The sequence below is a fragment of the Labeo rohita genome, unplaced genomic scaffold, assembly GCF_022985175.1.
Source record: "Labeo rohita strain BAU-BD-2019 unplaced genomic scaffold, IGBB_LRoh.1.0 scaffold_62, whole genome shotgun sequence".
NCBI lineage: Eukaryota > Metazoa > Chordata > Actinopteri > Cypriniformes > Cyprinidae > Labeo > Labeo rohita.
The window spans coordinates 113,029-125,493 of NW_026129546.1; the positions used below are offsets into that span (position 1 = coordinate 113,029).

The window sequence follows — 12,465 nt, forward strand, 5'->3', positions numbered from 1 at the left end:
TTCATTTCTCATTAAATGAGTAATCTAGGGAAGGCTTCATCCAACATCGAGTGCTTTTGTGGCTTGTTTTGTATGGGCCAGATGTGACGTGTGCAACAAACCAGTTTTGCAATTTTTGAGATGTGGCCCATCTATGGTCCTTTTGTGGCTGACTTCTGGTAGCCACAGGTAGAACTAAAAGTGATCTGGATAAAGACACAATCATCATAAGGAGTAAGATTTTAAATAAAATACTGCATAGTTTATTACTTGAGTTGGCGGTCCTGCTGGCCCTTATTGTGCCAACCACAGCACTTGGGACTGTTTCCCCTTTTCCTTTCATGTTTAAAGTATTTGCTCATTTTCAGTTTTTGTTTTAGTTCTGTAAAAAGACTTACAAACACTTAAATACACTTTTATTTATGTCTACGACACTTGCACTTGTTTACTTTTTCTGTTATTTTACAGATTTATTTCTTAGACACTACCTGTATCAGACATATCTTTACGAGTTAGTCCAATCAAAGCTTGTTACATTACTTTACCCATGTACTCCGCACTTCCCTAAACCGAATGTTTCATTAGGACTTCTAGGGCTTTCATGCTGCAGCAGATGCTCTGCTGTCCCACAGAAATGTTCTTTGGTAAAATGGTGCTCATGGCGAACATGACATGAAAGTTTTATTTTTGCTCTTCAAAATAAATTGCACCCATTCAAGTCTTAAAGAGAAGTGTTGTGGTCATGTCATGTCTGTTTTGAGTCTGTCAAAGCAAAAGTAGCAGATATGATGCTTCATAGCTCAGATTTGTTTTTCTGTTGTACCACTATGAATATAAACATTATAGTTATGACTCATCATGATTCATGATTGATTTGTCAATTAATCACATTCTTAAAGGGATTATTCACCCAAAAAAAAAAAAAAATAATAATAATAATAATAATAATAACAATAAACAACAGATGGTCACATCCGCAATTGCCCCCAAATAGATTTGTTTAGGGCCCCCCTACAGAAAATACACCGATGCCAACAGAATGAGTACTAATCCAATCAGGAAGGATGAACCTAAAAAGAAAAACAGAAATGCTATAGTATAGATTACAACAAATATTACAAATATTTTAAGGTGTACAAAAGCTTTGCTGATTGATCTATTTTCTTGTAGTATTTTAATCAATTAATGTAATGTGTTTTTTGTTCACTTTGTGCATTAAGTAATGTTTTGTGCATTATTGTATATAATATTTACTTACCAACTACTATATCACGTAGCTGAACATTTATCTTGGTAGATGTCTTTCCTGAAATAAAGGAATAAGTGAAATAATGGAATTTTAGTAGAGAAATAGCTAGTACTATATGGGTGGTATAGAGTAGGATGTCACAGTGAGGGAAATATAAACATGTAACCCAACTGCTAATGGCTTTCACTTCCGTGATCTTAGTCTCACGGTTTACAAGAAAAGATAAATAGGGACTGTATAGGATTCTACCATTAGTCTTTCATTTAATCTGTGTTGATATGTTTTAAACGTTAAAGAAGCTTTTTAATTTTAACGAATTTTAAATATATATATATATTTTTTTCATTTGTACAAATATATCCCTGCTAACACACAACGTAACGGTTATGTATTGTATTGAAAATTTTTGGTAATTTCATGACTTACCAGTAATAATATTACAATCAAATTACCAACTCACATTGTCGTCAGTTCGTCCTCCCAACATATATTAACGTAAAGTTTCTCCTAGTTTTATGGCATTTAAAAATGATTTTAGAATTTTATTTCAATCCATAAAGCATTTAAAAACAAAGATTACCTTAAAACTGTAATTTAATTTGTGTTATAATTTGCTTTTAGTATTATTTTAATGATTTTTTTTTATTTATTTAGTATTATTTTATTTATTATATATGGTGCTTGTTAATGCTTATTGTTAATGTGTTTAACAATGAAAAGATGACAGTGCCTGTTTGTTATTTGAAGGTTTATAAAATAACAAAATTGGCAGGGTAGACAGTAGACATGAAAGCACATGACACATAGAGACAAAATAAAGCCAAAACTCATGATCCGCGTATTCACGCAAAACAATACAACAGCACACGGCCAATGAAAACTCAGGAGTCGTGTGCTACACTAAACATGGCAACCAACATAGACAAAAGACAAGATACACAAGTGTCATGGCTCTGTCACATCACCAAGAATAAACCATTCAAAAGTGACAGAACCCTGGCACTTACAACGTTTGTTAACAAAACAAATAAGACGACTTGGAAGCATGACATACACCACATGCCTAGATAGCACACGTACGTCTGCAAGATGTCTGTTAAAGATCTCTTGATCTGGAAAGCATCTGCTGTGTACAAACGTCTGACAGATGTCTGTAAGATGTCAGTTTTACATACATTCTAAACCATAAACATCCTAAAGACATCTAATATACGTCTATTTGACATCTGATAGTAAACGTCCAATAGCCGTATTGCAGATGAGCAAACACACTAAAAAATATGTCTTGCAGATGTAAATCCAGACATTAAATAAACATCTCTGTGATGTACGTGTGCTATCAGGGTGCTATTATGCTATTATATATATTATATTATTATTATTATTATATTATTATATTATATATATTATATTAATGTATTTTAATAACACAAATGTTTAGTTTATTTACTCGCCTCTGACAGTGACATAGAATGTATTGTATATGGCTGCTCCTTTGTTGATAATCTGCATTCTATAAACTCCAGAGTCTGTGGTTCTGCTGTTTTTGATAATGAGAGATCCAGTCTGTTGATCCAGCTTCAGTCTGTCCTTAAATTTCCCATCATCACCATCATATGTTTGGAAGATTTTGAGCTTTGTTTTAATTTCAGCTAAGAGCATGCGTTCCTTTCCAAACATCCACAGTATCTCATCATCTTTCTGTATATTGGTTTTACCAGAAAGCAGATCAACACTTTCTCCCGCTTTCACTGAAACGGTTTTGATTTTGTGTGGCTTGGCACCAAGTGCATCTAGGGGAAAACACAACAGTATTAAAATAGTTTGTCCTATGTGTCAGGCATTAGTCCACAAAGATATAATCATCAGCAGTCAGTTTATTAAAGAGGTTATGATGGGTTTATTATTATTATTAATGTTTCCTGATGTGTGATTATATTATTACTAAAGTTTTTTGGACGAAAACATTCACAATTCAATGCACAGGAGTACTCAAAACACAAACCAAACATAATATAAGAACAGACAAAGAACAACAAAAATGAAGCCTTGTCAAAAATAATACATTTTTATTTGTTTTGTTTAGTTTCTCTCTGTTTTGTCCTGTCCACACTGGGACAAAGTTTTGACAAAGAAAAACTGACCTTTTTGACTTTCTAAGACTGAAACGAATGCTTGGAAGATGTATGGATTATTATTCTGAAAAGCACAACAGTAATGCAGTACAATGACAAACTAGCTTATAGCCTAACGTTAATTAACTAAAACACAAATGTTTAATTTATTTACTCACCGCTGATGCTGACATAAAATCTCCTGTATATGGTTGCTCCTTTGTTGACAATCTGCATTGTATAAACTCCAGAGTCTGTGGTTCTACTGTGTCTGATAATGAGAGATCCAGTCTGACGATCCAGCTCCAGTCTGTCACCAAATATCTCATCATACGTTTCAAATATTTTGAGATTTATATTGATTTCAGCTATGAGTTTGCCTTTATCTCCAAACATCCAGAATATGTCATCTTCTCTCTGTACTTCATTCTCACCAGTACGCAGAGCAATGTCTTCACCCTCTTTTATTAAAACTGCTTTGATTTTATGTTTCTCGGCACCCAATGCATCTGGGGGACAACACAAACGTTTATTTGTGTATAATTAGCTCATAAAGACAAGTATCAGATATAATCTTTGTTTATTTAGCAAAAACAAAACACCTGTCACGGTTGTGTGAGAATGAGATGTAGGAAGATGGAATATTACAAAAAGGCTTTAATAAAATCCACAATAGGAAACTCCAGACAGGAATGGCAGGAAAACACACACCAACTTAACCAGAACCTCAACTCTCTGTTCTGGACTGGGGGGGAATTACTACCACCCTGTGGACCTCCCAGACACCACGGGACTGAGCTGGAGGGAAGGGATTCTCCGGTGTCTAGCCCCAATTCAGAACCAGCTCACCGGCCCACCCAGAGCCCAGCCAACCACCACCCCGACACGCGGAGCCTGAGCCAAGCCCGCCCGACCGGGTGCAGGGGCCGGCCACGTGGCCTGTGACAGTGGATGTACCAGTTGGTCTCTTGCCCACTGCACTGCCGCTGAGGGTGAGCAATGTATGGATCTGGGATATTTAGATATTGAATTGGACTTAATTGATTTCACTGAGGATATATATGTTGAACTTCCTGCCTGCCCTGAACAATCTGCCTGCCTGTATTTCCCACCCACCCTCCCTCTGTTATCTCCTCCTATCATCCCTGCTACTTCAGTCCCACCACCGCTGTCCCCTGACAGCCCTTGCCGCGGGTCTGCCAGTCTCCATCGGTGTCATGGCTGGAGGTTCCCTTGGCCCTCCGACCCAGCGGCTCCACCCCGGCTGTCAGCTCCCTCGTCTCCACCGTCGCTCGTCGGTCCACCAGCTCCATCGGGCTCCATCGGAGGTTGCGGCTTCCGGGAAGGGGGAGTAATATCACACTCCTGTGGACTGTTTGAGCTGGTTTCTCCCTCTGTTGCCCATATTTGCTCCTTCCTATTCCTGTCCTTGTCAAGTCATTATTAGTTTATCTCCCATACTTGTTCTTGTATCGTCAATGTGTGCGTGTATTTACCCTCCTCCTGTGGATTCACCTGTTTTGAATTCTGGAATATGATAAAGACTTTATCTTTGACCTTTGTCTTCCTTCCCCCTTTCCTTGCACAATACCTGACAATACCACAGTTATGACTCTGAAACTAGGCCCTATTTTTACTATATGTTAATTTATTGTTTTGAAAATGTATGTTTGCCATGCTGGGTCAGATTTGAAGAGGCACTTTAAACCTTCAAAGTGTATTTGAAACCAGTAGACAATGTACCAATAAATAGATACATAAATACATGCATGCATACATACATGTTTATATTAACACTAATTAAATTTATTTATTAAAATTAATTTATTAAAATTAATTAAATTTATATTAACTAATTAATTAACACTTTAGATTAATTACCGAGTACAATTTTATGACTGTCAGTTTTTTTTTTTTTAAATATACATAAGTACACTGCAACAAAATCAAATACAAATGTTTCTTTTAAAGTACTTTTTAAATAATTCTGTTTTAATGTATTGACTAAATTAAGCCACATTGATAAAAGTATGGCTATATAGGAGTTGTGGTTTCGATTCCAGGTAACAAGAACATGATGAAAGTAACTGTAAAGGTAATGTAAATGTGCCAGTTTAGCTTATTAAATAAGGTTTATGTCTGTAATTAGCATTATCATAAAAAAGCCTAAGCTGGTTGACTGGTTTTAGCTGGTCATACAGCCTGCTCTTAGCTGGCCAGCAGGCTGCTTTTAGAGGGGTTTTGGCCACTTCCTTAGCTGGTCTGGGAGACCAGCTGGAACAACAAGCTATTTCCAGCTTAAACCAGCCAAGACCAGCCGACCAGCCGTTTTAGCTGTTTTTTTTTGTTTGTTTGTTTGTTTGTTTGTTTGTTTTTCAGCAGGGATAATAATTATAAAATGTGTTAGATCCCACAAAATTACACTATAGTCCAACTAATTATATTTAATAATATTTAAAAATATCACACATGAAAGTTGAATACCAAATCGAGTTGCCTACACTTTTATACACGCACACAATAATTGTTAAAACAAACAGACATCAAGTCTTACCATTCAAGAGTAGTAAAAGCAGAACTATTTTGAAAGTGTTCTTCGTATCTCTGTACAGTTGTAAGTTTAATGAAGATGATCCGGTTTTCATAAATTGCTCCATCGTGTCTCCGTTTCTGATCCCCGCATCCGACTGACTAGGCTACGCGTCTCTGCGGGTGTTTTCGGTTTCATTTTTACTGTGATACCTGGGGATCAACATTTTTTAATATTCACGAGTATCCTGGTGACATATTAACAAATGTTGGAGACATGTCTTGAAGCGTTTAAAGACGGACTTCAGGCGTTAAAATCTCTCGCAGCGTGTAAGTCTTCGGTCTGCAGCTAAAAGTCAAACTAGTTACGGCTGAACTGTTTACGTCTTCTCAAAGATAGTTGTGTATTAACTGATTCTTGAGGTATACAATTTTACCCGCTAACATTTGAAAAAAAAAAACAACAACATTCAACTTCAAAACAATGTATTCTAATATTTTTTTAAGGTTCAGACTGGAGTGTTCTTCATTTAAATCTATATGCTACTATTTTATTTTATTTTATTTTATTTTATTTTATTTTATTTTATTTTATTTTATTTATTTTTTTTTTTTTTCCATCAGTAAGCGATGAAATGTATGCCCACAAGCCACAACTTTAAGAATCACTTATGGTTGCAATGAACGATTAGTTTAACATCCAAAAAAATCCAGCTACAAATTGTTGTATTAGCCTAATGAATGTGATGAAATAACATTCAGAATGCTAAAATAAACCAGGAAAAAAAGACCCTAATCTGTTTGCCCATTTAATCAGCGCCTCATTTTTTCTTCGCAGACGGCCCACTCATACAGTCATAAAATTGTGCCGGAGCGCAATATATATTTTTTTACTAATATTGTCAGTCGTCCATATCAACACCGCATAGTCCATAATCTGAAAATGAAACCGCTCCTCTTTCTTCTCTCAGAGCTGTGGTATCACGCCATATGTTCCCGCTTCTTTTTATTCAAATACAAATGGCGCCATCTTGTGCCTGTTGTCGTTTGTACTGAAAATCGTCTCAGATGAGGTTTAATATTAATGTACATATTAATGTATTATGAAATATTGTTACAGTGTTCCTCGTGTTTCTTAAGCAGACTGAATTATGGATTGTATTGGATCTTTTATGTTAGTTTCTGCTGCTAGCCGTGTGACATTGATGAAGGAAGATGAACATATTGTTGCTTTTAAATTGCAACATAGAATGTACAGAATGATTATGCAAGGCCATATTACTCGGAATAATGTTCAGTTGGTCATTATTGTAAGAGTCCAATTATCCTCAGTAGCTAGTGTGTTTTGGTAATGGCACCACGCAACCCACGCAATTTCTTCCAATAGGAATTGATGGAAGTCCTAAATTCTTCTGTTTTGTTCATATTTTTCCATTTTGCATTGTCAGTCCTCTTGATTAATTTCTGCCATTCATTTAATATGAATGCCTTATTCATTTGTGTTTTTCTTACAGGAATCGGACTTGGCAGAGATGATTTACACGTGTTCATCACACGATGATCAAACTCTGTCTGAACCGTTGATCACAGTAAGTGTATCTGGCTATGACACTATTAACCCTCTCTGAGGGTCTGAGGGTGTTTTGGCACCCTGGAGAAGTTTTGACATGCCCTGACATTTGTGCTTTTTTCAGTATCTGTAAGATAAATGAAGGGGCTTCATTTATTGCAACTTATATAAGTCAATACACTACAGTATCTAAAAAACATATTAATGGCTAAAGTTTGATTACATTGTAATCGGCACAAACTGGGCTACAGTAATATGCAAGCAACATTAATGTACATGTTTGTGTTTTTGAGAAAACAATGTTTATGCATGGTTAGTGAAAAACTAAATTTTTTAAGTCACTGAAATAAGGCCATGAAACACATTCAGAACATTTGTGCACAAGACTTTTGAGACCTGGATGTGGTAGGCTAGATTTTTTTCTACAAGATGATGTGAAAATAATCTCATTTACGCATTTACAGAAAACAATATATTGATTTAAATTTTCTAAGACATGTTTTGTGATCGAAAGGGAATATGCGAGGGAGTGACAACGGCCATGAATATTTAGTGATTCACACCTGAGAGACAAAAGGCCCTCCTCTAATGGCCCATCAATGAGACTGTGACTGTCAAGTAGAAACAATGAGAGATTCAGAGAATGGAGTTTTAGACTATTTGTATTTTATTTACAACACAGTATCATCAAAACATACATAATGAAGGACAAAAGCACATTATTGACTACATTGATGTTACATGTACAGAGATGTGAACAGACTTTTTTGTCTTTCCTGAAAACTGTTTTCTGAATTCTGTTCAACAAGTAAAACAAGTAAATTATACCTGATATTTAAGTGATTGCTGCTTCTTTCCATGGATTTAAGAAACAAAACTCATCATCAGTAGTCCAGGTGGCAGTCTTCATGTGGCATTCATGTAGCATTCATCTGTGGTGCAGGTATCAGATCACTAGAAACAACAACAACAAAACAACAACAACAAAAAAAAAACATATCTGTGAGCATGTTAATATCAGAAGCATCTGTAATATATACATATAGTATGATTTTGTAGTCATAGACTTACACATGCTTTATACTATCATAAAAAATTGACAATTTATATCTGAGAAACTAATTATTATTGTTTAGCACATTAAACACCAACTCACAAGCAGAATATTAAAAATAAACTAATATTACTTTTATATCCTATTGTTATACAATAAATAAATATGATTTTATAGTCATAAACACAAGCATGCTTTGTATGTCTTATACAATACAAAACCATTTTATGTCTGGGAAACTAATTTACTATTGTTAAGCACGTCATAAACATCTATTCGTGAAGAGTATATGACAGTAGTTTTGTCTAAACAATCTTAGACTCTATCACTCAGTGTTACAGTGTAAACACTATTACTTTTATATCGCGTCATTTTTATTTTATAGAACATTAAAAACAGCCTGGCGACAAACATTTCGATGCAATAAAATGAAACATACTTAATAACGTTTCACTTGATTACACGTAGTCAGGAATTATAGTTTGGAAAAAAAATCTAACTACTATAATGTCTACAAGTTATATCACAGTAACACAACAACTAACGTAAGTAGGCTAATAAAAGAAAGACTTACTCTTTCGGTGGATCTCGCCGTGCGTCGCATCGCGCTCTTCCTCTGAGGGAAACAGCGCGTCTTCTTCCAGTAACAAGATGCAAGTATCCGAGATATATTTCAATAATTTTAGCTGATTTGTCATTTAAATTTCCTGTAGATATTGTAGATTAATAAATGATAAAATATATAGGCCCATACATGCGTTTTTTTTTCTACTGTATCAACATGATTGCAAATGCAATACTGTTTTTAACGCAACATATTTCAGTTACATATTTTCACAATAGCATAACTTACAACGTTTTTGTGGAAAGAGGTTTGAGTTTAAATACAGGTCCAAGTCAGTGCAAGATTGTTTAATCTGTTCAGTTTGGGCACTGAAAATTAGTTGGGGCTAATAATTTTGGACTGTCAAAAAGGGAAACACTGCGGTAGAGCTAACTGCATTAACAGAAAATTGTAACAATTTTTATTTGACACAAACTGCCTGCGATTGCTGACTGGTATCTGAAGTTAATGTTTATTAATATAAAATGTATTTGACCCGAACTCCTGGAGATCGCTGGCAAGTATAATGTAACCATTCAAAAATATGAAATGTACTTATTTGACACAAAAGCCCTGGCACACGTTTTAAGCTATTTTATATGGACAGAAAATGTTTTTATTTGACACAAATTGCCTGCGATTGCTCACTGGTATCTGAAGTTAATGTTTATTAATATAAAATGTATTTGACGCCAACTCCTGGAGATCGCTGGCAAGTATAATGTAACCATTCAAAAATATTAAATGTTTTTTTTGACGCCAAAGCCCTGACAGTTTTTTCAAGTTATTTTATATTGACAAAAAATGTTTTTATTTGACACAAACTGCCTGCCACTGCTCACTGGTATCTGAAGTTAATGTTTATTAATATAAAATGTATTTGAGGCGAACTCCTGGAGATCGCTGGCAAGTATAATGTAACCATATAAAAAAAAAAAAAAAAAAAAAAAAAAAAAAAAAAAAAATATATATATATATATATATATATATATATATATATATATTTATAATTATAATTTAAAATACAAAAAAGTATTTTTTTGACACGAAAGCCCTGACATTTTTTTTTAAGTTATTTTAGATGGACAGAAAATGTTTTTATTTGAAAAAAAAAAAAAAAAAAAAAAAAAAAAAAAACCTGTCTGCAATTGCTCACTGGTATCTGAAGTTAATGTTTATTAATATAAAATGCATTTGACTTTGACAAAAACATGAAATGTTTTTATTTGACACCAAATCCTTGACAGTTTTAATGAAGTTATTTTATATAAAGAGAACATGTTTTTATTTGATAGAAACTGCCTGTGATTGCTGACTGGCATTTGAAGTTAATGTTTATTAGTATAAAATGTATTTGACCTGAATCCCAAGAGATCGCTGGCAAGTATGATGTAACCGTACAAAAATATTAATATATTTATTTGACACCAAACCCCTGACAGTTTTAATCAAGTTATTTTATATGAACAGAAAATGTTTTTATTTGACAGAAAGAACCTGCGATTGCTCAGTGGTATCTTAAGTTAAATGTTTATGAATATAAAATGTATTTGACTCTAAACTCATGAGATGGCTGACAACTTGTAACGATGATTTTGGGGAACGCACCCCAGAACTGGTAAGACGCCCTACTCCTTAGTATAAATGACTCAAATCAACAACACACACACATATATACATATACATATATGTATATATATATACATATATACATATATGTATATATACATATATACATACATATACATATATATACATATTAAACAATTTGTGTCAGTTTTAATTTAGTCTCAAACAACAGAATGTCCCCTTTTAACCACACTTAACAAGGTAAATTTAGCTTGAAATTTCAAATTAGGTTCACTTCAATTCGGTTCTAAGTCAAATAAAAAAAAAAAAGTCCAGGAAAATGAAGGAAAATGTTGTACTCTGTCCATTCACGTCCTCTGGGATCCACAAGTTCACGAATGCACACAGAAGAAAGTCTATGTCCTCCTTTTCAGGAAAGTTCAGAAATCATTGTACGATTCAACAGTTCTGATTACTTCCTGAAAGAAAACAACAGTTTGTTTATCAGTGTTTAAGTAGAAAAAAAGATTGTGTACATCACCACTCGTTTGTGGATGAGGTGTTGAATGACGTCCAGTGGATGGCAGCATAATGTCTCTTTACTCAATAATTCTCATCGATTGTCCCCGAGACCCTGAAGAAGGCAGCCCACGAAATCCCAATCCTGGCTGACGGAAGCTTATTGAGAAGACGACCAATACATGGCGAATCCTCTTCACAGGATTGGTAACAGTATTCACTGCGTTTCAAATTCATTTGAATAAATGAAACAAAAAAATGAACATAAACACAAAGAAAACAGTAGAGTATTCAACTCATGGCTAATCACTTGCTGACCGCTAGCAGTCCTTTAGAGAAACACGGAGAAAACCCCTTCTGTTGCGTTCAGTAACTGACTCCTCCCAACACCCGTTCGCGAATCTTTAGGTACTTAACAGTAATTGCAGGCAGTTTCTGACAAATAAATACATTTTCTATTCATGTTCTTTTCATAATCATGCAGTTAAGCAGATTAATGGAGAATAAAACCCAACGCGTTTAACTGCGCCTTAAGCGTTTTTCTCCCATAAGTGATACGCTTCTTGCTTTTCGTATTACGGGCTCATATCTGCTTGTCTGGACATAGTATGATTTATTATTAATGTTTATTGAGTTTGGTATTTTTAAAAACACTCTTTTAATGCAATAAGACAAGTTAACGCATAAAAGCATTGCTTTCTTATTCTGTACTCATCTGCTTGTCTGATCATTAAATGCTTTATTAATAATTTGTTTACTCAGTTTGGTCATTCAAAAACACTGTCTTTAATTTAAGGCACATTAAGCGGTTTCCTAATAATGTTTTTTTTTTTTTTTTTTTAAGGAAAATTCTTAATGCGTAATTAAACGCATTACTTTGCACTTTGGGCTCATCTGCTTGTCTGTACAATGCTTTAATAATGTGTTTACTGAGTTTGGTCCTTTAAAAACACCGTTTTAATGTATCAAGCCAAGTTAAGCCTTTTAGAATGTCTCCAGATGCCGCTCTTTCCCAGTCATGTGTGGATACACTGCGGCATCTCCAGATGCCATGGGCTAAAGCGGCATCTCGCTGGCCAACTAATTATTCTACATTTCGACAAAATAACAGTATATACTACAGGACTGTCATTAGTAATCATAAAATGTGTTAATAAAGTTAGTTTATGTTAGATATTCACTGCATTCTTGCCTAGGCTGCTGAAGAGATTGTTAGCAAATTTATCTCACGGTAGACAACAAAGTCCAATAATTCATTTCAATTAATGTGTACAGGCC

General features: G+C 34.5%; 1 protein-coding gene across 1 annotated transcript; it reads right to left on the bottom strand.

Annotated features, from left to right (window-relative positions):
- Nucleotides 1–2,674: 2,674 nt before the first annotated feature.
- Nucleotides 2,675–6,015, bottom strand: LOC127161338 (uncharacterized). The gene is made up of 3 exons (XM_051104027.1): nt 5,897–6,015; nt 3,522–3,851; nt 2,675–3,021 (listed from the first exon to the last, which is right to left on the bottom strand). The coding sequence occupies exons 1-3, from the start codon at nt 5,997–5,999 to the stop codon at nt 2,675–2,677; spliced, it is 780 nt and encodes a 259-aa protein (XP_050959984.1). The 5' UTR covers nt 6,000–6,015.
- Nucleotides 6,016–12,465: the final 6,450 nt, after the last annotated feature.

Excerpts from the sequence above, each read along its gene's own strand:
- LOC127161338 (XM_051104027.1), bottom strand. The coding sequence starts at position 5,999 with ATGGAGCAATTTATGAAAACCGGATCATCTTCATTAAACTTACAACTG. Across the intron at positions 3,852-5,896 it reads GCTTTTACTACTCTTGAATG|ATGCATTGGGTGCCGAGAAA; the intron begins GTAAGACTTGAT and ends GTTGTCCCCCAG. Across the intron at positions 3,022-3,521 it reads ATTTTATGTCAGCATCAGCG|ATGCACTTGGTGCCAAGCCA; the intron begins GTGAGTAAATAA and ends GTTTTCCCCTAG.